Here is a 26,031-nt window from a genome sequence, read left to right as displayed (position 1 = left end):
GCGACCAGCTCCGCGAGCCCCAATCTCCCCTGGGGTCACCCACCCAGCCCGGACCAGAGCCTGAGCTCAGGGGCCTCTGCAGCGGAGGAGAAGGTGCTGGAGGACCGGGAGCTCCACTGCCTGGGCTACCAGCACGGACGACTTGGCTACTGTCATAGGGCTTGGCTATTGGAAGGCTTGGCTACCAGCACCGGGCTTGGCTACCGGTGGGGGCGACTGGGCTACCGCCGGGGGTGGGCTTGGCTACCGGCGGGGGGGCTGAGCTACCGGCGGGGGAGAGCTGGGCTACCGGCGGGGGGGGGCTTGGCTACCGGCACAGGGCTTGACTACCGAGCAGTGGGGTTTGGCTACCGGCACGGGTCTGGGCTACCGTGAGGCTTGGCTGCCGGCACGGGGGACTGGGCTACCAGGGGACTCGGCTGCAGGACGCGCGGTGCCGGGCTACCAAGCGCGGGACTTGGCTACCGGAGGGGTTTGGCTACCGGCACAGGAGTGGGCTGGGCTACTGGCCTGGGGGGCTTGGCTACCGGCACGGGGCTGGGCTACTGCGAAGGGGGGCTTGGCTACCGGCACGGGGCTTGTCTGCCGGGCGGGGGCTGCTGCCGGCACGGGGCTTGACTACTGAGAAGGAGGGCTTGGCTACCAGCACGGGGCTTGTCTGCCGGGGGGGGGGGGGGGAAGCTGGCTGCGGGCACCGGGGGCTGGGCTCCGGGCGGGGGGGCTTGGCTACCGGCATAGGGCCGGGCTACTGGGCGGGGGGTTTGGCTCCGGGCGGGGGGTTTGTCTGCCGGCACAGGGCTGGGCTGCCGGGCGGGGGGGGGGGGTTTGGCTCTCAGCACAGGGCCGGGCTGCCGGGCAGGGGGTTTGGCTCCGGGCGGGGGGTTTGGCTCCCGGCACAGGGCCGGGCTGCCGGGCGGGGGGTTTGTCCCCCGGTCCGTACCGCCGCCGCTGAGGCGATGGAGCTGTGCCTGCAGGCGCTGCCCGGGGCCGCCCCCCCGCGGCGGGTCTCCCGCCAGAGGTGAGTGCTCCTCGTCCCGCGGCTCTCCGCGCGGCGGCTCTGGGAGCGGAGCGGCCCTTCCTCCCCGCGGCCCTTCCCCGAGGACGGCGGTTTTTTCTCGGTTTCTTAAGAATTTGGGTTTTTTTTCTCAGAGGTGATGCCCTGGGAGATGGTGGGATCCTGGGAATGCCGAGTGGTTTGGGTTGGAAGGGCCCTTCGAGCAGAAGCGGGGACACCTGTAACTCCTCCGGGTGCTCAAAGCCCCCTCATAGACGGGTAGAATCACCAGGTTGGAAAAGACCTCCTAAATCGAGTCCGACCGTTCCTATCTGCCCCTAAACCGTGTCCTTGTTGGATGGTTGTCCCATCCAACCTGAGCTTGAATGTCTCCAGGGATGGAGCAGCCGCTCCTGGGCCAGAGCCCCACCAACCACAGCGTAAAGAGTGTCTTCTTTACATCCAGTCTGAATCTCCCCTTTACTCCTTATCCCGTCACAGCTAAAAAGTCCCTCCCAGCTTTCCTTGGAGCCCCTTTCAGTCCCAGGAGCTGCTCTAAGTTCTCTCCAAAACCTCCTCTGAAACTCTCGTCAAGGTGAGGCTGCGCTTGCCTGGTCTGATGTCTATAAATCAACAGAGAGATACTGAGGAGACCCTGATCCAGGGCTGGAAGGTGTCCCTGCCTGTGACACTGGATCATCTTTAAGGTCTCTTCCAACCCAAACCATTCTATAATATATTCTTTTTCTCTTCCCCGCCCGACACCACCTCAATCTCATTCATACCTCTTCATAGAGCTCAAGTAGATTCAGGCTCTTGATGTGGAGCTCTGATGGACTCTTAGCGTTGCTCTTGAAGTGAATTACTCTATTTTGAAGTGGATCTGTTCAGTGGCGCTTTTGCAGGTGGGTGAAGAGCTACGTATATACCAGGGGAGGTTCAGGTTGGATATCAGAAAAAAATCCTTCACAGAAAGAGTCATCGGGCACTGGAACAGCTGCCCAGGGAGGGGGTCGAGTCACCTTCCCTGGAGGTGTTTAAGGAACGGGTGGATGAAGTGCTGAGGGACATGGTTTAGGGAGTGTTAGGAATGGTTGGACTCGATGATCCAGTGGGTCCTTTCCAACCTGGTGATTCTGTGATAAAAAGTGTATTTGATAAGTAAGCACCTGTAAATTGTAGTCGTTTCTGCTGGAAGCTCTTTCCTCAATAGAATACTGAGCTTTAAAGTGCCTCGCTGCAAAATATTATCCAAGCAACAGGTTGTCCTAACGGATACAGCATTGCACTGGTGGCTGGGGTAATGCAGCTTTTGGAATGGAATTGTTAACTACGCTTATTTGTGACACACAACACTTAATGACGCTTTACTATGCATGTTTAAAGATATTTGAATTAGTCTTCATTAACAAAACTTGCTTGTATCAGTGCTTTGCAAAACGTATTACAGAAGCCTATGGAGAGGTGTTAATTACAATACCGTGTCTGAATTGAATGGTTCTATTGCACTGTCTTGAGCAGGTGCTTTATTTGGATTATTTTTAGATTATTAGGCTAATAAGCATTTGGTAGAACTCGCTGGTTTGTTTTAAAGACTTTTAAGTTGCTGTTAAACACTTGGAGCTTTAATGCTTTGGTTGAAGGTTCTGGTTCTGCAGATTTAATGAAGTTTATTTGCGTGTTTGAATCTGTCCTAGAAACGAATTAGAAAACAATTGGCATATTTTACTTCTTGTTTCTTAAATACTGCACCAGAGAATGCTGGTTCTTTATTGGAAGACAAAGCCAAACGGTGATACAGGCTTGAATCTTGTCTCTTAAAGTGAAAAACTACATTGCTTTCCTTGGCTGATTTTCCTGCTCTTGATTTCTACAGCTTATTAATATGAGAAACAAAACGCATCAGTGAGAATAATCCCTCACCAGTGGAGTTAAGTGAGGGGTAGTGTAAAAGCGAAAGTATTGGTATTAGTCAGCATCAAGATTTTAGCATAGCTGTAAGGGCTTGAAAGACACGATGTCTTCTGTGGTTGTGTATTTAAATATCAAAGGAAACAGTATTGTTATAAAATTTGCTGTTTGATTTTTAAGATCTGTCGCTTCTGATGCACTTTTACTGGAAGCTTAGGGGAGGATTTTGCTGAGTTCTTGGGGAGCTGCTTAGGTCACAGCTTCATGCCTGAAATCTCATCCAGATCCAGCTTCAACCTGCTCTTCTTTTTCGCACCTTCCCTTGTGACTTTTACTTTGGATCAGGTCTTGTTCATCCTGTACCCACGATGATGCTCGCTCCCGAGAAGCTGGTGCCGGAGCAGCGATGTCTTTGGGTGTCAGTGCAGGACTGAAGGGTGCACGTACCTATTTCCTTAAACAATACTCACGGCTCTAATTATCACATAATTTTCTGTCAGATGTGTTTAATTTTTCAAAGCTTTTATACTTCAAACGTCATTAAAACTAGTCCAGCATGTTTTTATTCTGACTTTAAATAGGGATGAACTCCACCGTTTCTTTTTCTTAAACACTTTCCTGTGGTTTTCCTGTCTTAAAACCAAACCCAGTATCTCACATCATCTCCATGAACGACTGATTTCAGGCTGTGTAATAAATATAACCTTTCAGCTTCTAAGGTTAAAATAGATATTTTTTGTTTGGGTTTTTTTTTCACTTCCTCTCATGGGGAGACACCACAGTGTTGACTCTGCTGGGGTTTTTAACTCTTGTTTCTCCTCTTGTGAGATAACTGGTTCTGGCAAATCAAATGTGTTTTGCAGTCTGCAGTTTAGGCTTAAATACCTGACACTTCAGACAGATGAGGACAAAAGAGTGTATCTGAAAGCTTGGAATTGATGCTTTTGGTTTTAACTTAGAGGGAAAGTGTTATCCTTTATAAAACTCGGAACACAGGGAGTAAGTTTCTAGGTGGTTAATGGTGCTGATAATCGGTATATGAAGGCAGCTTAAGATGCGATCGCTTGAACTTAACACATGGAGGGAGGAAAAACATGACAAATTTGGTTCTGATTTTTGTGTGAAGTAGGAAAGCTCTGACAATTACAGTAAGGGAAAACAGGATTAAAAAGGTTAGGAGAAGGGGAAAGTTTCAATGTCCGAGTCTGTTAAGAGGGAGAAAGTTGGAGTGATTTAAGACACCTAAAACAACAGTCCTCTATGCTTGGTCCTCTGATTTTTACATGCCCAGGTATTTGAGTAAATAAATGCCTACGAGTTTCACCCTTACGGCTGTGTGTTCGTAACAGAAGCGTGCTGTGAAGCCTGCTTTGCTTGTTTAGTCTTTAAGACACCTTTTTCTGGCGGTAGAATGTGGGTTATTCAGAGAGACGTGTTCACAGTGGCCTCTCTATTTCACATATTTAGGAAGGGAGAAGCGAAGACTCGCCATTACTCGTATAGATCCTCTTATTAGATGCCTATTTCCTGAGAAATAGTTGTGTAAACATTGTGTTTTGATGATCTAATGTGGTTGAATGATTTTTAATGATGTGATCGTAGCGAAATACTTCTCGCATTTTGCTGTAAAACAAACAGAAAACTGTTAGAGAGCTTTTCTGTCCTGTGGGGCTCTGAGGCGATGCTGCAAGCTGAGGAAGTTCTCTGCCAAAGCGTTCTGTTGGTTTCTAATTAAGGTGTTATTTGTGGCAGGAATAGGATGGCTCAGTCCGATTTGGATCTAAAAGAGACGGCTCTGAAAGAAGATTTGAAGTTTTACTTCATGAACCCATGTGAAAAATACAGAGCAAGACGTCAGATACCGTGGAAACTGGCTTTGCAGATTCTGAAGATACTGATGGTTACTACACAGGTAATCCTTCCTCTGGTTTTATTTTAAAGCGAGTCAGTGATGTACGGGAGAAGCAGGGCTGTGGTTCTGGGCCGTTGCCACCCCTGGGCATTTGTTATTGACTTGAACACCCTGCTTCAGCCCAGAAACGTCGAAGGGTGTATGGAGGGGGCAGGAGAACTTAAACTCGAGGACAAAGGCTTCCTGGAGATTTTGCAGCAATATTTGACCAAGTATTTTGCTGGTTTTAAGATAACTATTTCAAGCAAATTGCCCGTTGCACTGAATCCAGTGCTGTCTTTTGGCTTGCTGTCACAGTCCTGCTCTGTTCTGCTTCCTTTTGCCTTCGTGGTTTGTAGTTTCAGAAGTGATATTCAAAAGTGGTATTTCAGAATGTGATATTTCAAAAGTGATATTTCTTGGAATCTAGTGAGTAACTCGAAATGTAGACATTCAATGTGAAAATGGTATAGTTTCTGGTGACGATGGGGATGTCTGGGCTGCAGGAATCAGATGTGCCCCTTGCTTCTGTCATCAGATGCTGCATTTCAAACAGTCGGGTACCTAGATGAGTTGAGGCAAAAAGGGTTGTTTTTAAACTGCTCTGGTCCAGAGAAGGCTATGGAGATGATCCAGGGGCTGGAGCACCTCCTATACAAGAATAGGCTGAGAGTTGGGGTTCTTCAGCCTGGAGAAGGCACCAGGGAGACCTTAGAGTAGCTTCCAGAGCTGAAAGGGGCTCCAGGAAAGCTGGGGAGGGGCTCTGGATCAGGCAGTGCAGGAATAGGATGAGGGAAAACGGCTTTCAGCTGAAAGGTGAGATTGAGATGAGATCTTGGGAAGAAATGTTTCCCTGTGAGGGTGGGGAGGCCCTGGCCCAGGGTGCCCAGAGCAGCGGTGGCTGCCCCATCCCTGGAGGGGTTCCAGGCCAGGTTGGATGGGGCTTGGAGCCCCTGATCCAGTGGGAGGTGTCCCTGTCCATGGCAGGGGTGGAACTGGATGGGCTTTGAGATCCCTTCCGACCCAAACCATTCCATGATCCTGTGATCACAATGTAGCTGATGAATTTCCACTGCACTAAGAAATGGTGACTGGAAGTTGTGGGAAGTGAAACAGGACATGTGTATGAATAGAACGCATTTTGTGGACCTTTGAAATGCCACACTCTGACATCTGACACTTTGCACCTACCGCTAAATACACAGCTCCTAAAAGCGTGCTGAGTTGCAGGATTCCAAGGTTGTGTTTGACTTGCCCGTTTGCATGAAGCGTAACCCTGGCTTACGTCTCCCGTGTTTTATTGATCACTCATGCCCTTCATCTTCTCACTGGAATGATGCAGTGGGTTCTCTGGCCCCGCTGCTGCCATGCGCTGTTGGGAGTCCTCGTGGAACTCTGTCGGCAGGCGGGAGCGGGGTGCAGCAGCTGGTCTGTCTGGGCAAGACTCGCCAAAATAGGCTGTTTTCACTAGTCCTGGGACAATTGCTACCTGATAAGAACGCAGAGCGTATTAAAGCATTGGGGGGAGGAAGAGAAGGTGAGTGGTGTGAGCACAGTGTAAGCAGAGAGGATGTGTTGCCCCATCTTTACTGGCAGCTGCACCTCAGATGTGGGTTATCACATCGAAGCACTCGCTTCGAAGGCAGGGCAGTAACCTTTGCCTGTAAGCAAGGAGCCAAAACACAGCTTCACATGGCTCTGGGAAGGTTCAGCGCCTTCAGTCTGTCCTAACCTACTGACTTAAATTCCTGGGGCATTCACTGAAGGTGTAGTTTTTCCTGTGTGCTGTCCCAGTCTCCTGCTGTCCTTCATGAGCAGAGGAGGTGCTCTGCTGCTTGGCTTTCATAGGCCACCAGATTTTCTGGCTTTCTGCTTGAGATTTTTCTTGTCAGCCTTGGTTCTTGCTCGGATGCCAGGCGGGTCGTTGGCAAGGAAAGGAAAACAGAGTTTCTGAAGGAAAATAAATTGCTTCTCAGTGGAGAAGTCTCAAATGTGAGCTGATAGTAAATGGGCAAGTTCAACAAGCGTTTCTCTATTTCAGAGTGAGGGCAAGACCCTTGAAGGACAACTGAGGAATAAGTTAAGCCTCCTCCCAGCTGCTTCTGCCTGGTACCAGCCTCTTAGTCACGGCACTTGTGGCTGTTTCAGAGTTTTGCAGCAGCTGGGGTGTCTGTGCCTGACTGAAAAACAAGAAGAGGTTTCTGTCCCAGCATGGGGAGTAAGTTTTTAGTCCAACACTGTGCCAAAATCCCCATGGGAGGCCCCTGAGGAAACCCTGCTGTGTTTTATTTCTCTATACAGCAGCTGGGAGATCCCTGATTTTTTTAGAGTCACTAACTAGAGTGATCAGCCAAAGATCAGGCTGAGAGAGCTGGGGTGTCCAGTCTGGAGAACAGAAGGCTGCAGGGAGACTTTAGAGCAGCTTCCAGTGCTGAAAGGGTTCCGTGAAAGCTGCGGACAGACCTTTAGCAAGGCTTGCTGTGACAGGATGAAGAGTAATGGTTTTAAACTAAGGGAAGGGAGGTTTAGACTGAGTATAAGGAAGAAATTCTTTATGCTGAGGGTGGTAAGGCACTGGCCCAGGTTGCCCGGGAAGGTAGTGGAGACCCTATCTCTGGAAACATTCAAGGCCAGATTGGATGGGGCTCTGAGCAACCTGATTGAGTTAAAGATGGCCTTACTCCTGTACAGGAGTTGAACTGGATAGGCTTTAAGGTCCCTTCCAACCCAAAGCGTTCTGTGATTCTAGTTGATTTAAAACTTGGCTGAAAGTATGAAGATGCAGTTCTTGATCTGATGACTGGACATACCTGACAGAGCAGACATCCCCGTTTCTCTGTCCTGGCTGTTTCTTTGATGTACAACCAAACAGCCTCACACTAAATAGCCTTGCTGAATGCATTCTTTTGCCCTGGCCTGGAGCTGAGCAATTACTGTCCAGGACAAAAGATAATGTATTCCACTGAAGGGGAAAAAAATAGGTGTGCTTTCCAGTGTGACATTGTTCTTAATGATAGAATTTGGATATTAGTGGAGCCTGCATGTTTGTTTAGGGGGATTTCTAAGTTCACAGTTCTTTTGCTTGCAGTTTCTCTTTCTTACTCCTGCAAGTTTCTGTGGGGCTTGGAAACTTGATGCGGTAATGAGACAGTTTCACATTTGCTGTCAGTAAGCAGTTTAAACCTTGGATGAAGAGTTAGGTGTTTGGGGCTTGGGTAGCCTCCTGCTGCACTGCCTGTGAAGGAACTCTTGTTGCTTGATTTTTTCAGTTTCTAGACTCTGTTTATGTGTTTTTCTTGGTGGTGGTGGGAATGGGAGCAACAATATGGTAGGACAACACAAATCATAGAGTCACTAAGGTTGGAAAAGACCTCTAAGCTCTCATCCAGTCCAACCGTCAGCCCAACACCACTGTGCTGGCTAAACCACATCCCCAAGTGCCACCTCTACACGCTTTTTGGATGCTTCCAGGGAGATTCCACCACTGCCTGGTCCAATGTTTCACTACTCTTTCAGTGGCTCCTTTTCCAACATCCAATCAAAACCATCCCTGACACAGCTTGGGGCTGTTTCCTCTTGTTCTATCACTTGTTACTTGGGAGAAGAGACCAGCACACCCACTCCGCTCTCTGCTGCTGCTTCTTATCACCTCTTTAACCAGCACCTGGGTTCGGTAGATGATGCTTTTTGTTGCTCTGGCGTCCCATATGGGTTTACTCTAATCCCATGCCATGCCAGAGGGAGGAAGATGACTCAGGATCTTGTCCTGTAGCAAAGCAGGGCATTTCTAGGGTAGCAGGCTGTGCTTGTAGGTTAGCTCTTCTGCCGTTTGCATCCTCAGCACGAGTTTTGGCAAATTCAAGTCTGAGTTGTTGGTCCGGGGTGTGTGAGCGGTGATAGCGATCCAATTGTCCGTTTAGTTGCTCCACTGCAAGTTTTAAAATCGATGGAAGACTTTGATTTCTGTTTCTCCTACTCTGCCTGTGGTACCCTTGACCCTAGTAGTCTTATGGCATGAGTTCACAGATTCTTTGCTTCTCTTGTAGCAGGGTTACAGCAACAGGCACCTTTCTGATCTTTATTTATTCTATTCAAAACTGTGTCCAAAATGTTGCTGCTTGACCAGTGTTTACAATCCAAATTTGGTTTTTTTTTCCCTTCTCTTGACAGCTTATTTTTTTTGGGTTGAGTAACCAGTTGGTGGTCTCATTCAAAGAGGAAAACACCATTGCTTTTAAACACCTATTCCTGAAAGGCTATTCTGGAGTTGATGAAGATGACTACAGCTGCAGTATATACACACAACAGGATGCTTATGATAGCATTTTTTATGTTATTAATCAGGTAAGTGTGTGTGTGTTTATAATGAACAGTGTTGACACTGAAGCTTTAACTTCTGTGAAGCTTTAAACTTAACATCTACTTAAGCTTTAAGCTTTAACTTCTACTTAAGTTTTAAACTTCTACTAAAGGTCTGGTTTTCTGTCACCATTCTTATATTTTCGTTCTGATATTTCAGCAAATCAGCCTAGGTGGGATATCCTGTATTTTGTGTGCAGATGACTGCATTTTTTTCTGCTGGAAATGAGTCTAAATACAATACTTTACGTAGTGCATAGTACAGAAATCCAGAAAGCTTGAAAATCGGTCATCTTGCATGAACTGGAACCTTTGTTTAAGGTCTTTCTTTGAAGAGCTACGGGCCTGAATATACCTATGCGTGGTATTCAAAATATTTGTGCTTATGGCTATGCTGAATCGCAGCTTTGTAGTGAGTCCAGAGGCCTGGAAATGGGGAATATGGTACTTCCAGGAATGTAGGGGTACTCATCCTTGTTAGGGGTAATATTTTAAAGAATAGTCTCTTTACAATCCTGGGAGGAATAAATCTAGGATGAAAATTCAGTAAATATATTTCCATTTAATATTAATACATTTAGGAATCATGAGATGAAAGAGTCTGTGCGGAAGATGAAACATCTCTTGTGTTTGGGGATAACTGAACCCGAAACAATTCACATGGGATGAATGGAAAGTGGTTTTAAACCTCCTTTCATTTTTTCTGACCTTGGGATGTGAGCTCTGGCACTCGGTTTAAAGCGATTTTGCTGCTCCTCTCCGTTATGCCCAGCAGTCACAGGGGTGCAAAGGCCGCACCTCCTTTTCCAACTTGGGTAGCGGCTTGATGCTTCTTGGCCACTTCCTTTAAGCTACAGCAGAGCCAGCAACAGATAAAGGTGCTCCCTCTGCTGTGCTGGACGAGGCCAAGGCTTTCACTCCTGGTATGTTAAATGAGTTTGGAAGCAGTTTTCTCAGTCTTCCTTTGAACTTTCAATATTGCCACTATTTCTGCTATAAACTGTGCTGCTTTTTTTTTTTTTTTCCTTCCTTGCTTGCTTTGTCTCCCTTTCCTTCTCTTGTAGGCACTAAGGCTGAGGTGAAATCCAGATAGAAGACAGTAGAGAAATAATAGCTTTATATCCTCAAGAATGAGCCAATGTGTGATACAGGCATCAGAAAAAGGTCACTTCATGTCTGTGTTTTATAAATGTAGATATAGCCTTTAAGGAGATTTTAACCTTGTGTAAGCGGGTTCTTTAGTGTTCTGTGGTGTTCCTCCGGTGATTTTTACTGTGTGTAAGCCTTAAAGTGTGCCTCCAGGCGAATATTATGCCTAGTGCTGTTTGTTTGGGTATTTTTTTGGAGGGGGATGCATGTTTGGTTTTGAAGGATGCCTTCTAGGAAGAGACAAGCCAGCTGGCTCCTAAGCTTTGCTTTTTTGTTTTAAGATGGGCACCTAGAAGCCATAGCTTTTGCTGGGGGTGGGTGGGAGGTTGTATTTTGGAATGTGTGGTTGGGGGTTGCAGGAATGGGGCAAGCAGAAGGGTGTGACATTACAGAAGATGGTAATAGCGCACAGCAAAACTGGAGTTACAACAGTAGAATTTTAGGCCACGTATAATGGGCTACTGTGATATTTTCACTTTGTTTTCACTTTTTTTCTTTCACATTTTCCTTACTCCCTTCCTGGGTCTAATTTGGAAGCTTCTGTTATGAAGAAGCCGTGCAGAGTTGTTATGCTTGTGCCTTGTCTGCAGCAGAGCCTGGAGGACCAGGATTTTCTTCTGGCTGCTGGGTCTGAGGCCACTTAGAAAAGTGTAAATGGGAATTTTGCTTTTCCTCTTCCGTAGTGTTGTTTGAAAGTGGTATGTGAGCAACCCGGAGCCACATGTTAGGCTGTCAGGAGGGCAGAGCCTGAAAGCACACGTGGGCAGAGCACCAGCTGTCAGATGCAGTGGTCTGGAGATGTCCTCAGAGGGATGTGGAGTTGTGACTAACTACTGTTTCCACTCACTTCACAGAATCACATAATCACAGAATCACAAGGTTGGAAAGGACCCATTGGATCATCGAGTCCAACCGTTCCTAACACTCCCTAAACCATGTCCCTAAGTACTTCATCCACCCGTTCCTTAAACACCTCCAGGGAAGGCGACTCGACCACCTCCCTGGGCAGCCTGTTCCAGTACCCAATGACTCTTACTGTGAAGAATTTTTTTCTGATATCCAACCTGAACCTCCCCTGACGGAGCTTCAGGCCATTCCCTCTAGTCCTGTCCCCTGTCACTTGGAAGAAGAGGCCAGCTCCCTCCTCTCCACAACCTCCTTTCAGGTAGTTGTAGAGAGTAATAAGGTCTCCCCTCAGCCTCCTCTTCTCACTTGACCTGCCTTAGTCAGACTTGACTTCCTTACTTCATTTAAAGACAGCGCTCTGACAGGGCGCGGCGGCCGTGCTTTTCTCCCAGGCTGTCAAACCTGTTGCTAGCTCAGCTGTGAGGAGTCGAAGCAGCACTGTGAGGCAGAGCTTTGGGTGGAAACGTGGTGGTTCCTGCTACAGTTTTTGGATGTGGAGCATGTGGTTGCTACCGACCACTCATACAATCATAATGTCCCGAGTCAGAAGGAACCCACAAGGATTATCAAGTCCAACTCCTGTCCCTGCTCAGAACAACCCCAGCATTCACGCCATTTCTGAGGGCACTGGCCAAATGCTTCTGGAATATAGTCAGGTTTGGTGTTGTGACTGCTTCCCTGGGGAGCGGTTCCAGTGCTCCACCACCCCCTGGGTGAAGAACCTTTTCCTAATGTCTATCCTAACCCTCCCCCTGCGCATCTTCCTGCCATTCCTTCAGGTTCTATCATTGTTGCTGAGGATGTGTGGAAGGCAATTCAGGGGACTTATTTGGCGGTGTCAGGGCTGATCCATGTGTGGACAGTGCTTGGTTTAGCATAGTTTTATTCACTTCCAATTCTAGTCCTTGTTTGCAATTATATTGTAACGTATGAACCGTAGAATGGGTTGGGTTGGAAGGGACCTTAAAGCCCATCCACTTCCACCCCCTGCCATGAAGAAGGTGACTTGTGCTGTGTTTAGAGTAAGTGAAGAAGAAATTGCCTTCCTCGCAGGCATGTTTTCAGTTGTTCCTGTGCTTGTGTAAAGCAGGCGGATTGGTTTTGGCAGTTGCCCAAGCCCTGTGGGCATTCTTTGGTTGCTGGTTGTGTAGCGAACGCGTGGCTTCGCTCTTCTGCAGTCACACAGGAAGCAGCTTTCGTTTTACTCTTGGGGTGGATTTGGTAGATAAGTCTCAGATTGTATGCAGAGTAATAAAGTGGTGTGGAAACTAACACCTTCAAGAGATAAATCCCTAAGATATCCCTGGAGTGGGGGTGATTAATAGCAATGCTGCCAGGCAGCTAATTAAAACCTGTGCTGGCTTCCTGTCTGGCACGTGGGTAAGCATAGCCAGAAGGGACAGGGCTCCCAGTCACCGTGCCACTGGGATGCCAGTCACTACTAATTAGTGGCCAGCAGCAATCTTAGCTTCCCATGAGAGATCTGCTCTCCATTTACAGGCTTTATGTGAATGTAGAAATTGTTTTTTAGTGTAAAAAGCTGCATTGATACACAACTTTGAGGGTGCAATTGTTACTATCCAATGTAAATAAGACAACTCTCTCTAACTTTGCTTCTGTTTTGTTTTTAAACTAGTACAAGCAATTAAAGAACATATCTCTGGGGACGCTCGGTTATGACCATGAAGGATCAGGTTTAAAAATCTGTAAACAACAGTACAAGAAAGGCACAATGCTTCCTGCCAACGATACGCTGAACATAGATGTTTCTACTGAAACAGGTATGGTGGTGGTGTAGTAAAAACATTTTGCTGTGGAGTGTTTGCATTCTAATGCCGAATCAGTAAAGTTTAAAACCAATGGCTTTTTGTGTGGTGATCATAGGAGTGTTAACGTGCTTCTGAGAGAGTTGGGGTCCTTCAGCCTGGAGAAGAGAAGGCTCTATGGAGACCTTAGAGCAGCTTCCAGTGCTGAAAGGGCCTCCAGGAAAGCTGGGGAGGGGCTCTGGATCAGGGAGTGCAGGGATAGGACAAGGGAGAATGGGTTTCAGCTGAAAGAGGGGAGATTGAGGTGAGATCTTAGGAAGAAATGTTTTGCTATGAGGGTGGGGAGACCCTGGCCCAGGTTGCCCAGAGCAGTGGTGGCTGCCCCATCCCTGGAGGGGTTCCAGGCCAGGTTGGATGGGGCTTGGAGCCCCTGATCCAGTGGGAGGTGTCCCTGCCCATGGCAGGGGGTGGGACTGGATGGGCTTTGAGGTCCCTTCCAATCCAACCTGTTCTATGATTCTGTTTCCCTCTTGGTTTTTAGTGCCGGAAATGGCAACGGTGCAGCCTATGGGAAGCTTGTTTCAACTGCTGTCATTAGTGGGCTGTGTGTTTGTGGTTTGGGTTTTTTTTTTGAGGGGTATGGGGCTTTTTTGCTGTCTGTGCGCCCCTCGCAGGAAGTTCAAACAGAGAATTCTGGATGGTGTTCAGTCTGTACCTTCAGTGGGTGGATGTCCTTACCACCTCGCAGAGCTGGCTCCTTGCTGGTAGCCTCTGAAGATTTACTACATGAACCTACTTCTGATCCCACTAGCTGGGGCTCTCTATGATTACATTTGCTCAAAACTAACCTTGTGCTTATTTAGGAATTGCCGTTCAGGCTGATTATCGCTTTTTTTTATGTTGCTTTCTATATGAAATTTTTAAGATTACAGCTTTTCCTCTTCTCCTTCCAGAATGTATCTTTTTTAAGCCGCAGGAGCTAGCTGGTAAGAAGGCTGAACTGAAGCTGAACTCGTCTTTTTTCAATCTTGAATTTTACAGGTAAAGCAGTGGGAAGAGGGGATTTTTTTTGTTTTTAACTTGTCCTTTCATGACTGTGGTGTTTTCAGAGTGGTGCAGTTTCCTTGCTTTGTGTATGTGTATTTTTGTGTGCTTTTATACATGTATTTATACACTTTTTAAAACCTTCAGACTTATACAGGTTGAAATCTCCTTCAAGCTGAAAGGCATCGCTCTCCAGACAATCCATGCCCGTGAACTGCCTGACTGCTATGCGTTTCAAAATACTGTGAGTACGGGATATGGCACTCCCAACGCTGTATGTGGAACTAGAGCTTCAGCTAAGGGCTGGTCATCATCCTTATATTTAGGTTGCCAGAAGAAAGCAGTCAAACATGTTCTGGGCCTTACCCCTCCTTCCCAAGGTTGCTGAAATAGGGATGATGATATTTTATATCATTTTCCAGCTGGTAACTTCATATCTGAGAAGATCAGTAATTGCTATTGTTCTAAAGGTGAAATTTGAAGTCTGGCTTCTTGGAATACTGCTCTTTATGCTGTACGTGAAGTTTAGGAAGAAATTTTTAAGGATGAAGGTGGGGAGGCCCTGGCCCAGGTTGCCCAGAGCAGTGGTGGCTGTCCCATCCCTGGTGGTGTTCAAGGCCAGGTTGGATGGGGCTTGGAGCAATTTGATCCAGTGGGAGGTATCCCTGCCCATGGCAGGGGGTGAAACTCGATGGGCTTTAATCCAACTATTCTGTGATTCCCAAATTACGTCTACACCGACACTTATGGTGACATTTTTCTTAAAGCTCACCTGACCAACAAATATTAATTCATGTTATGTCAAAGCATTGACTAAGGGTTTTTCCTTTATGGAAGGAAATTTCTTTAGTCTTATTTATGATCTACTCCTCTGTTTCCAGATAACTTTCAACAATAGAGCCCATAGTGGAAAAATCAAAATCTATTTTGATAGTGACACTGATATTCAAGAATGTAAAGACTGGCACGTATTTGGCTCTGGTGAGTATGATGCCCATGTGTTTGCATGATGGCAGTATTACACATCTCCTCCTGTCACTCCCCTGCTCTGTAGCACTCTGTCCAGCAAGACATTCCCCATTCCTCTTCATATGTTGATGCATAAGCCAAGGAAAATATCTGATTTGGGTTCACATCATGGCTTGTAAACCTGTAGATGAAAAGAACACACTACCGAAAGTCACGCAAGTTTCTGATTGCAGGTTGTGGAATGAGAAATCAGGTGGGATTTTTTGTTTGGTTTTAACTTAATGAAGTTGGTATGGGATAAAGTGCATTTGTTTTTTACAGTGGTTACTTGTCACACTGTTGGAAGTACAAATGGACCCATGAACTTGGTGCAAAAAGGGGACTCCTGTATTAGCATGCCCATTTTTGGTTTTGTTTTTAAGAACTGGAACGTGCTTTTCACTCTTTTGGCCTAATCTCCATAGCTGCAGAAAGAATATTTCTTGTAACCGTTCTCTTTATGGTTTGAGAGATTTTAAATGCAAATATGACATGTGCTGAGAGATATGAAAGGACTGACTGCTCTGCCTTTCTTTGACTCTTCACAGTTCTTCAGAAAAACACTCAGTACATTCTAGTCTTTGATGGATTCGTCATTTTAAGTTGTGTGGCTTCTCTCATCCTCTGCACACGATCCATTGTTCTTGCCTTGAGACTACAAAAAGTAAGTGCAGTGCTCACAATCCCAATGCTTATTTTGTCTTTGTCTTGTTAAATGATTTATTCTGAAATATCGGGTAGTGTTTCTGTTGCAGAATGTTGCGCTCTTCCTATATCTTTGTCTCTAGAAAGGACGTGTTGGTGTCTGAACAGTTGCTATCTGACTTACTTTTTACTTCTGTTTGTGCACTGCTGTAATAAAAAGTATGTTGTTGTATCTCTCAAGGGCAAAAGGAGACTTTTTTCCTGGATTTTATGCAAAACAAACCCCTTCTTAGTCTTTGTGCTGCTAGCAGCCAACACATCCTGCACCTTCAAAGCACGAATTCTTTCTTCCCTGGCTTCAGAGTAGAATTCCCATAGAAGTCTTGTCACAAATTAATGCTTTAATAAACCTCTCTCAAAGACAGTTGTATGCAAATGCAAAGCATAGCATGTAACTCTGGCTGAGTTTTTTGGTCTTTCTGGAGCTGGAACTGCCCCTTTTTCAGTTCTTTCCTCCTCATCCCTCTGCGATTCCTGATCATGATCTGCTGTCACCTTCTTCCCCACTAACCTTCCTTTGCAGGCTGAGACCAGTTGTGTCTGACTTCATCTTAAGCTGCTTGCAGAGCTTCGTGTAAGCAGACTTGGCTCTTCTGGTCCGAATACTAATGTGGAAATGCAAGCTGGGTCCTGAGATGTGCCATCATAACCATTAATTGATGCAAACTTTGCAAGCTTATGGGAGTTGGGAGAAGAGTTCAGGATAGGCAGGATATGAAAGCACAGATGCTTGTTTTATCTTGTTCGGTGTATCCTTCTTGTAGCTTGTAAGCAAGAGAAGGGTGAAGAGGACACAATTCAGCAAAGGTGCTGTCAAACTGCTGTCAGAAATAGGGGCATCAACGTTTAGTCATAAGGAAAAAGGGCAAGTGAAAGCAGATAGGCAGTGTTAGTTGTGGGAAATGATATTGTTTGCTCTATTGAAAATGGCAGCTCTTCCCTTATAGTTGTATTTGAGTTGTTAATTCTCTTTTTTCAGTCTTAGTTGCGTGGCCTTGCTCTGTTGGAGATGAATCGAAACCTTTGTGAGAGGATAACGAGCCATGGTTAGGCTAGTGGGAATTGGTTATGAAGTCAGAATGGAAAGTTGTTTTTTGCTGGCCTAAACCAATGTTAATGTTTTTCCTATCTATTTCTGTTGCTATACAGAATGAGTTTTAAGCTTTATTCCAGCAAATACTTTAGGAAGAGGGGATAGGTGAAGCTTGAGCATTGCTTTACTACTGAGGCATCTGTTTTTCATCTGAGGTGACCTGTAACTAAATCTCTAAATGCTTGCCAATAGAGATTTGTGAACTTCTTCTTGGAGAAATATAAGCGTCGCGTCTGTCATGCTGATCGCCTGGAGTTCATAAATGGATGGTATGTCCTGGTAATCATCAGTGATGTGATGACAATCATTGGGTCAATCCTGAAAATGGAAATAAAAGCCAAGGTGAGAGTTTCATACTTCAGATAAAACACTGGTCTTTTTACAACCACATGTTTTAACTTAGGGACAAAGGAAAGTGAGCTTTCATCCTCAATTATTGTCTTGTTTGCTTTTGCTAGTTCTTATTTCTTAATTTCCTAGTGCTTGTTTGATAACTGGTTTCAGCCCCTTTCCCTGCAGTCTTTCAGTGAGACCACGTAAGCCATTTAAACACCATATTTCCACAGTACTAAGTCCCCTAATTCCTGGGATAGGACCTGTGAGCAGGCAGTTTCTAACAAAAAGAAACCAACTTAGGTTGTGCTATTTCTGCATGAAGTAGTAGTATATATGGTACAGGAAAACCAAGGCTTATCCCCTGGATAAAGCAGAGGTCCCAGTGGCTTGTGAGACTGGAAATGTGGCTGTTACAGCTTGCTTTCGTGGTCTTTCCAAACTGCAGGCACAATGTTACCCACTAGTCCTTGACTTCCCAGTCTGGGCTTGCTGAAATCAATGTGTTTTGTCCAGTTGGCAGCTCTTCAGAGTTTTTTTGGTGGTGTTTTCCTTTGGTTGTTTGTTTTTTTCTTCAGTAGATCTGTATGTCAACAATTCATGTGTTCACAAAACTTTGTATTCTGGGAAAAACAAAGTAGATAAGCGGGTTGCTCCTGCTTTGTGTGTACTAAGGCTCAAAGGGCAGATGCCCAGAGTGGCCTTCAGAGGGGAAGCACTTGAGAACCTCCAGCTGCATGGTGAGGAGGGGGATCAGGGTGGGAGATCTGAAGCTAGATAGGCAGCTCGTGCTTAATGCAACCAGCTCCAGCTTTAGAATCGTTAAGGTTGGAAAAGAATTCTAAGATCATCAAGTCCAACCATCAATACAATACCAACATGCCCACTAAACCATGTCCTGAAGTGCCACATCTGCACATTTTGTGAACCTCTCCAGGGTTGGAGACCCCACCACCGCCCTGGGCAGCCTCTGCCACAGCTTCACCACTCTTTCGGTAAAGGTATTTTTCCTAATATCCACTTTAAACCTGCCCTGGTGCAACTTGAGGTCATTTCCTCTCATCCTCCTAAAGTAAAATAAAAATAGAATTGGTTATAAACCTCACTGGTAGTGAAAATGATGTTCAGGCTCCAAATAGCTTACAGTCTGTTCAGAAATGTAAATGTGCATTATGTGGAAAGGGCTCACTTTTCATTTAAATTATGGCTTGTGTTTTACTAAAAAGCAAATGAGAGGGGGTTTGCCCAGCAATAGTATATATTTACCTTTTTTTAAACAAAATCTTGGAGATATCCAATCTAATAGTTAAACGGCATCATAAACAAGGTAAAGGCTTTTCTTCTTCATGCAAAGCTACAATATCAATGCAGCTATGTATTCATTTGCAACGCTGTTGCATTAGGGTGATCTCACTAAATAACTGCGGTTCACTCCGGTCTGGTTTTTGTGATGTAGCAACAGCCTTTCAGTATTGGACTGCTCTGCTTGGTTTGTTTGAACTGCTGGCACTTGAATAGCTGTCAAGCTGATATACCGACTGCTTTAACTTGAACGTCTGCTCTGTTTGAATCCCTCAGAACCTCACGAGTTATGATGTCTGCAGCATTTTACTTGGAACATCAACTTTGTTTGTCTGGGTCGGAGTCATCAGATACCTGGGATATTTTCAAACCTACAACGTAAGACAGGAATCAGATATTCAATGATTAAAACATATATTTGTCACTTTTACTCAGCTATCTCTAACTTGTGACTTTTTCCCCTTCTTCTTTCTTCTACCCTGACACACAGGTGCTCATTTTAACTATGCAGGCATCATTGCCCAAAGTGCTGAGGTTTTGCTGTTGTGCTGGGATGATTTATCTTGGCTATACTTTCTGTGGTTGGATTGTCCTGGGACCTTATCATGAAAAGGTACATGCTCCTTTTCCGGTCTAATGATATGCGTGTGTCTGTGTGTGTATGGTTCCTAGTTAGAATAGAAATAAGTCTTCATGTTTGTGTTGAAAAGCTTTGACATGAATCACAGAATCATAGAATGGGTTGGGTTGGAAGGGACCTCAAAGCCCACCCAGTTCCACCCCCTGCCATGGGCAGGGACACCTCCCACTGGATCAGGGGGCTCCAAGTCCCATCCAACCTGGCCTTGAACACCTCTAGGGATTACATCTCTGGACACCCTGGGCCAGGGCCTCCCCACCCTCACAGGAAAATATTTCTGCCTAAGATCTCATCTCAATTTCTCCTTTTTCAGCTGAAAACTGTTCCCTCTTCTCCCATCCTGCACCCTCTTGCCCAGGCTGAACAACCCCAACTCTCTCAACCCGTCCTTGGATGATAGGTGCACCAGCCCTCTGATCACCTTTGTGGAACACAGGAATGTTTCTCCTTCCATCTGTACCTCCTGCCGCCTCCTCTGTTTAACAAAATAACTGTATTTTTGCTTTCACTGGGTGTTTGACCTCAATGTGGTTTCAGACACAGAGCTGTGTTTGGGATGAGCTCATCCAGGCAACGTCTGCCCGGGGACCAGAGGGGCATTGGTCTATGGCCTCTTTCGCCCTCTTCTGGCAATCCCTGTTCGTTTGGGTTGAAGAGGCACTAGTTCACCGTTAGCTCTTCATAGAATCATAGAATCGTTGAGCTTGGAAAAGACCTCTAAGATCACCCAGTCCAGCTGTCAGCCCAACACCCCCATGCCTACTAAACCATGTTGCAGAGTGCCCCATCTACACACTTGTTGAACCTCTCCAGCGATGGAGACTCCACCACAGCCCTGGGCAGCCTGTGCTTGACCGCTCTTTCAGTGAAGAAATTTTTTCTAATGTCCTATTTCTGGGAATCTTCTTAACTCTGGCTTTGATTTTTCCAAGTCTTTCCTGTGCCTCGTGACTTCAGCTCCTAAATCTTGACTCATAAAGGCATGGATGAATGCTTGTCTTATTTACTTTGCTTCCTGTGTGTGGGTGTATTGTGGGGTTGTTCTTGTTTGTTTTGTTTGTGTGTGGTTTCTTAAGGCTGTGTCTTGTCTGAAACCTGGGTACAGCAGGAAGGCTTTGTATATTCCAAAACACAGGAAAAAAAAGCCTGTAAATCTTGTTTCGTTTTTTTTCTTGGCAGATGCTTCATGTGACAGCTTGAAAAAAGGCACATTCCTGTTGTGATAAATTCTAGATGTCCATTAATCAGTAACAAATTCTCAATTTTTGGTTGCACACAGTACCTGTTGTAACAGAGACATATGCTGCAGTGTTTGCTTCATCATCTTGTACCCCCAGAGCTCAGATTCCTCCAGTATAACATAATTCCCTTGTTTAAGAAATGCAGATATTCAATCTGGAAGTATTTGAAGTTGATGATGACACATTTCTCCGTAGGATGCTGTGGGATCCACAGTCATACTAGTGGCTCAATTGTTTATAACAGGCACAACATGAACGTTGTTGTAGCTTCCCTGCAGCAAATACATGAATTATCCAAGCAAAAGGAGTTGTAGTCGTTAATGTGCTTATCTATGAAGATGTTGCCTCTCGCTAAATATCGCAGACCAACGTCTGGGCAAGCAGCTGCAGTTGGGTGGAGGTTTCCTATTCCTGACACTGGAAGGCAGTGTGACACTACACAGCACAGGCAGAGCCCAGGACTGGCTTTGTGAGGTTTTTCCAGCTTCCTTTGCTGTCCCTGGCAAGAAAGCCTTAGCTTAGAAACATGGAAATACATATGGTTTTGTTTTCTGTCCACTCCCTCTCTCTGGCTGTCGTAGGAATCCTGCATTTTGTGGGATGCCAGGCCAGGGTCTTATAGGTGAGGTTTCTCCCTGTACCCATGCATCAAAACTTGCAGGTTTCTCAAGAATTATCCGTGCTGTGCACCCCTTCTCATATAATGTGCTGCTGGGTCTTGTATTAGCTTTAAAAATAAATAAAAATGATAAAAATATAAGCCATAGGTAAGACTAGACCAGCAGTTCCTGTACAACAGTATGTTCTTACAAATTGGAACTGGATGGACAGTCCCCTCCAAACCAAACCGTTCTGGGATTTCTTGACAATAAATCTTCTCATCTGTGATGTCAATTTATTATGCTTAACCAAGATTATATTTCTACACGATTTTATTAGTGACAGGTATGCTTTGTTCTCGACGTACAGGAAAATGCAATAGGTTTTGATTGACTGGGTTAGTTTTTTCTTCTGTTATAAGTAAAAATTACTTATGGTTTCATAAGAGTTTTCACTTTCCCCGGCTGATTGGGAAACCATTTGCTGGATGTTTGACCTTCATATTCTAATAATATCCTGTACTCATTATTTTCTAGTTTGAAGATCTGAACACGGTGGCTGAGTGTCTGTTTTCTTTGGTCAACGGTGACGATATGTTCGCAACATTTGCTCAAATCCAGCAGAAGAGCACGCTGGTGTGGGTGTTCAGCCGGTTGTATCTGTACTCCTTCATTAGTCTGTTTATATACATGATCCTCAGCCTTTTTATTGCCCTCATTACTGACTCCTATGACACAATAAAGGTAAAATGTTTTTTTCTCCCATCACACTCCTAATCTGTTTTGTATTCATCCCTGTGAATCACTCAACACCATCATTGGTTATGATGACTGATGAGACTATTGAAACCTTTTAGCTTAAGCTGTGGTGCGAGTGGGTGGGTGGCTGGGTAGTCATCCAAGTGACTGAGCAATAATTGGTTTAGAAAGTCATCCTTGGCATGTATCCCTTTTTTGTATTTTCTGCTGCTTCACCTGCCTTTAAAGAGTTAACAGTGAATTGAAGGAATCATAGAATAGTTAGGGTTGGAAGGGACCTTAAAGTCTAGTTCCAACCCCCCTGCCATAGGTAGGGACATCCCACTAAGTCAGGCTGCCCAAGGCCCATCCAACCTGGCCTTGAAGAGAAGTGGAAGGATAAATAGGAAGAGAAAGGACAAATGGGAAGACTCAACTTTTAAGTATAGTTACAGAGCCAGATAAGTCTTGTTTGGAGAGAATATTTCTTGCAGGACCAGAAGCCGAGGTCAGGAAGGGTTTGCTGACATCTCAGAGAGCATTCTCTTGGCAGGAGAGTGGCGAGGGCCAAGCACGTAACTCTCAACTCATTTAGGTGTCCAGGCTTCCTTAATGTGCTGCTTGGAAATGTGTGGTTGAAAGGAAATGTCTTCTGAAAGACCCATTGCTTCTCGTTTGAGTTCAAACTGCACTATACATTTCCAGTATGAACTGGCTGAACGTGAAATGAAGTTTTCAGTAATTACCTTCTTGTTCTTCTCCTCTGGTGCTGTCTCACCTTCACGCTCCCAGTAGCCGCAGTAGCCAGTGGGAAGGCACTGAGGATCATGCTTTTTAGCTCTCATCCCTTTCTTGTCTTAGCATCAGGCCGCAGAATAAGGCTGGTCTGACATGTACCGTAACTCTTTCTTCCAGACTGAGCAAGAGCTCCACTTTTGAAGCAGCTCAAAATACTACCTAACTAACTGTGCTTCTGAGTTTATTGGTGGTTTCACCTAGTGCTTTACTGTTCCTCTTCACTCTGAGCACTTCATGTGGCACTTCCCGTGGGCTGAGCCAGTGTTTTGTGGAGCATTTCTTCAGCATGGCAATGCTGAATATCCACATTAGGGCCCTTCAAATGCTGCGTTGGCGTTCCTGGGGAAAATGAGCCCAGAGCACGTCCAGCAAACACAGCAGCTGATGTGAACGAGGGAGAATCCATCCCTTGAGATCACTTGCTTTGGGGAAAAAAAAATGCAAGAGAATCTGTAAGCAATATGAATTTTATGTCACATGCAGTTGGAACAAAGCAATCTATTTGGTGTTTCTAAGATGGAGTTGTATTTTTTGCTTCCTACAGCGATACTGTACAAATGAACCAAATAGTCTTGTTTTGGCTATCGTGCTCTAGAGGAAGTTTAAGAACACTTCATGCCCAGTAACTTCTCACGGGTTGTAAATGAAATACTTTCCTTTTCAGAAATACCAACAAGGTGGATTTCCAGTAACAGATCTACATGAATTCCTAAAAGACCATGGCAGTATTGGTTACAGAAAAGAACGGACTTCCATGCCATTCATCTGCTGCTGTCAGAGGTCAGTTGGGTGGTTTTTAATGAGTTGTGTTTCTCGGAACTACACCAGTCAGCTTCTCACTGCAAAGGGCTTTTTCACAAGAGCTGGAACATCCAGAATTCAGCCTGTGGAGCATTTGGACTCAGTTCCTCTTGTGCTTTCTTTGGTGTTAGATCTTTAGTCTGCTGGTGGTGCAGAGGTGGCAGTTCTGGGCTTAAGTGCATTCTGGTCGACATCAGCTGAACATGAGCCAGCAGTGGCCCAGGTGGCCAAGGCAGCCAGCAGCATCCTGGCTTGGATCAGCCATGGTGTGGCCAGCAGGAAGCGATTGTCCTCCTGTACTTGGCACTGGTGGGGCTGCAACTTGAATTCTGGGTTCAGTTTTGGGTTCCTTAGTACAGGAAAGACATGGACTGGATGGATTCAGGAGCACATGAAGTCTCTGCTTCTTGGGGTTTCGCATCTAAAGCTTCTCCTCTAGGCTGGAAGTACTAGCAGAAAGAAAGAGTGTGATTCAGCCGGGGACAAGTGCTTCATCCCAGAGCTAGGTTGGGCCTGTGAGGCAAGATGGATCAGATGGTAATCTGTCAGGATATTGAAAACACGCTTGCAAATGTCTGGTTGCCACCAAACTTAAGCCTTTGGAGGTCTTACCAGTGGCCCTTTCTAAGCTGGTGTTGGTCAGAGATTATCATCTCGCTTGGTGCTTGCTGGTCTGGGAGTCTATTCTTTGAATTCTGTTTGTGGGGAAACCTAACACACCTGAATTTGTCAAGAGAGGGGAGGGATCTCACCACTGTCCCTAGAGAGTCGGGGAGAATGGTCGTGGGCACCATGCAAGGAAGACAGGCTATGGGAGAAGGAATAGAGCTGAATGCGAACACTTCTTTAATCCTAACTGGTGTAACAAATCTTATTTCAGCAGTTTAATATTGTCTACTTATATACTGAGGCTTTTGTGCAATGCAACTTTAGACTTTTGATGTAGTTTGGCAGAGGGAAACCTCGTAGCCAAGAAGGAGCACATGAGATGGTGATGGGCAGCCATCCCAGCAGTTGATGTAGACACTTGAAAGCCAACTAGTTAATAAGAACTCCAGCCAGGTACAGCTTCAGGTTTCACGTCCAAGTCATTGTGCAGGATAAGAGGTTTTTGTCGGCTGAGCATAATAAATATGCTTTACTGTAATGCGCTGCAGGGTATTGAGGGCACAAGCCCTGTGGCTGGAGTGCAAATCTAGAGCTTTTGCTACTATAGCAGTTTCTGCTTGATTGTCCCAGCACAGGTGTCGGAGCTGTGTGCTGAAATGGGAGAGCACAGAGCAGAAGGATCAAAACTCAGCTTGGTTTTGTGTGGGGAGAAGCTTCCTACTGCATTTCCTGCTGAATGAAAAAGTGAATTTTTTCTTTTGCAGACAAGAGAGTGATGACAACTTGATTCTTATCAATTGATGACACACGTTGAAATCTGCCACTAATATATGCAAGGAAAGCGTAGTTGAATGGAGAAGAAGAATTCTCCACGTCGCAATGAAGCCCACTTTCTGGACCTGCCGCGCTGTGAACAGAGTGATCTTGCCTAATTAAAGTGTTGTAGGAGGAGGAGCTGCTAATGTGACATCAGCTGGCTGACCAAGAGGACAGCCCAGAAGCTGCGTCTGGAGGGATGGCTGAGAAGAACTCTGTATTCTTGCCACAAGCTCCGGTCCTGGAGCAGTGTCCACGGGAGCTCTGTTTGCAAATCACTTCTAGGAGGAAAAAAAGTGGCCCTGAGCCAACAGTTGTTATTAATAAGAAAAAGATATCCATGACAATAATGTTTTAAAATAATTCCTTGTTAAAAAGTATTAAAACATATTCGAGGAGAAAGGAAGGAACTTTTCACTTGAAGTGATGCATCCAGCATTGGGACTGTAATTTCTACTTGGCACAATTTGTTCCTTTGAAATAAATTAATGTAAACCCCAGTGCTGCACAGAAGTGCAAATTAATTGCTGTTATCCCTCTTGTATATCATTTTAACACAAAGCATTTATAGATCACAATCTTCTCTTTACCAGCTTTGCCAAAACCAAAAGTGGTTTGTTGGTTTTTTGGGCTTTCAGTCTTTTATATCCCCAATATTTGATGTGTATTGTGTCTAAATTAAACTCATGCTTCCTTTTGCATGGTTGGGGATCTAGGTAGCAAGCAGCATGCGATGGATGATGGAAAGATGATTGCTTTTTTTTTAAGTATTGCACTGTTGTGTTGCCATAACCTAGAGGACAAATTCAGGCATTAATGATGCCCTCTTCTGAGGTCTGGTGCCTCACTTCCCTAAAGCAGGTGAGGTCCATCGCGTTCCTTTGGCCCAGTGACCCACGGTGCAGGAGCCCCTAAGCTCTGACTCAAAGCTTCTTTCCAGTTTAGTAGGACATTGAGTGTGAACTAGTAAAGCCACTGATCGATTGATAAATCATTGATAAATACCTGTTTGTGAGAGAATCCTCAACGAATGAGGGAAAGTGTTATCAACCAAAGGAATGTAGAAAATACTGATAATTTGTACTGATTTTGTGACTTCATTTTTATAATAGAACCACAAAGCTTTCTTGCCTAGTATTGATTTTTGGTTTTAAATCATACGTGCTTCTTGCTCGCTAGGCTACTGCTTCAGCCCCACCTCATTAGAGCAGGTCACTAATGTATTCTAGAAACCCATTTGTGTCTTCACCATCTGTTTGGTGTTTTTTTTCTCTTAGAAAAAAGGCGAGAGCCAGTTGTTGGAGCTCCTCATTGGCTCTCTGTTCCAC

General features: G+C 45.4%; 1 protein-coding gene across 1 annotated transcript; it reads left to right on the top strand.

Annotated features, from left to right (window-relative positions):
- The first annotated feature begins 921 nt into the window (after positions 1-921).
- On the top strand, positions 922-25,877 carry MCOLN2 (mucolipin TRP cation channel 2). The gene is made up of 14 exons (XM_054073613.1): positions 922-1,018; positions 4,658-4,817; positions 8,967-9,140; positions 12,847-12,991; positions 13,930-14,017; positions 14,168-14,264; positions 14,902-15,001; positions 15,577-15,692; positions 17,019-17,168; positions 18,738-18,839; positions 18,952-19,074; positions 21,479-21,685; positions 23,142-23,257; positions 24,652-25,877. Exons 1-14 carry the CDS (start codon positions 957-959, stop codon positions 24,686-24,688), a joined length of 1,677 nt encoding a protein of 558 aa, XP_053929588.1. The 5' UTR covers positions 922-956; the 3' UTR covers positions 24,689-25,877.
- The last annotated feature ends 154 nt before the right edge of the window (positions 25,878-26,031 follow it).

Source organism: Cuculus canorus, chromosome 8 (genome assembly GCF_017976375.1).
Source record: "Cuculus canorus isolate bCucCan1 chromosome 8, bCucCan1.pri, whole genome shotgun sequence".
Classification (NCBI taxonomy): Eukaryota; Metazoa; Chordata; class Aves; order Cuculiformes; family Cuculidae; genus Cuculus; species Cuculus canorus.
Note: the sequence above shows the minus strand (reverse complement) of the source record. Positions and strands in the feature narration are given on the sequence as shown.

What these genes read in the sequence shown, in the direction of transcription:
- MCOLN2 (XM_054073613.1), top strand. Translation starts at nt 957, where the DNA reads ATGGAGCTGTGCCTGCAGGCGCTGCCCGGGGCCGCCCCCCCGCGGCGG. An exon ending in TACTGATGGTTACTACACAG is followed by an intron (nt 4,818 to 8,966) that starts GTAATCCTTCCT and finishes TTCTCTTGACAG; the next exon opens with CTTATTTTTTTTGGGTTGAG. An exon ending in AGATGTTTCTACTGAAACAG is followed by an intron (nt 12,992 to 13,929) that starts GTATGGTGGTGG and finishes TTCTCCTTCCAG; the next exon opens with AATGTATCTTTTTTAAGCCG.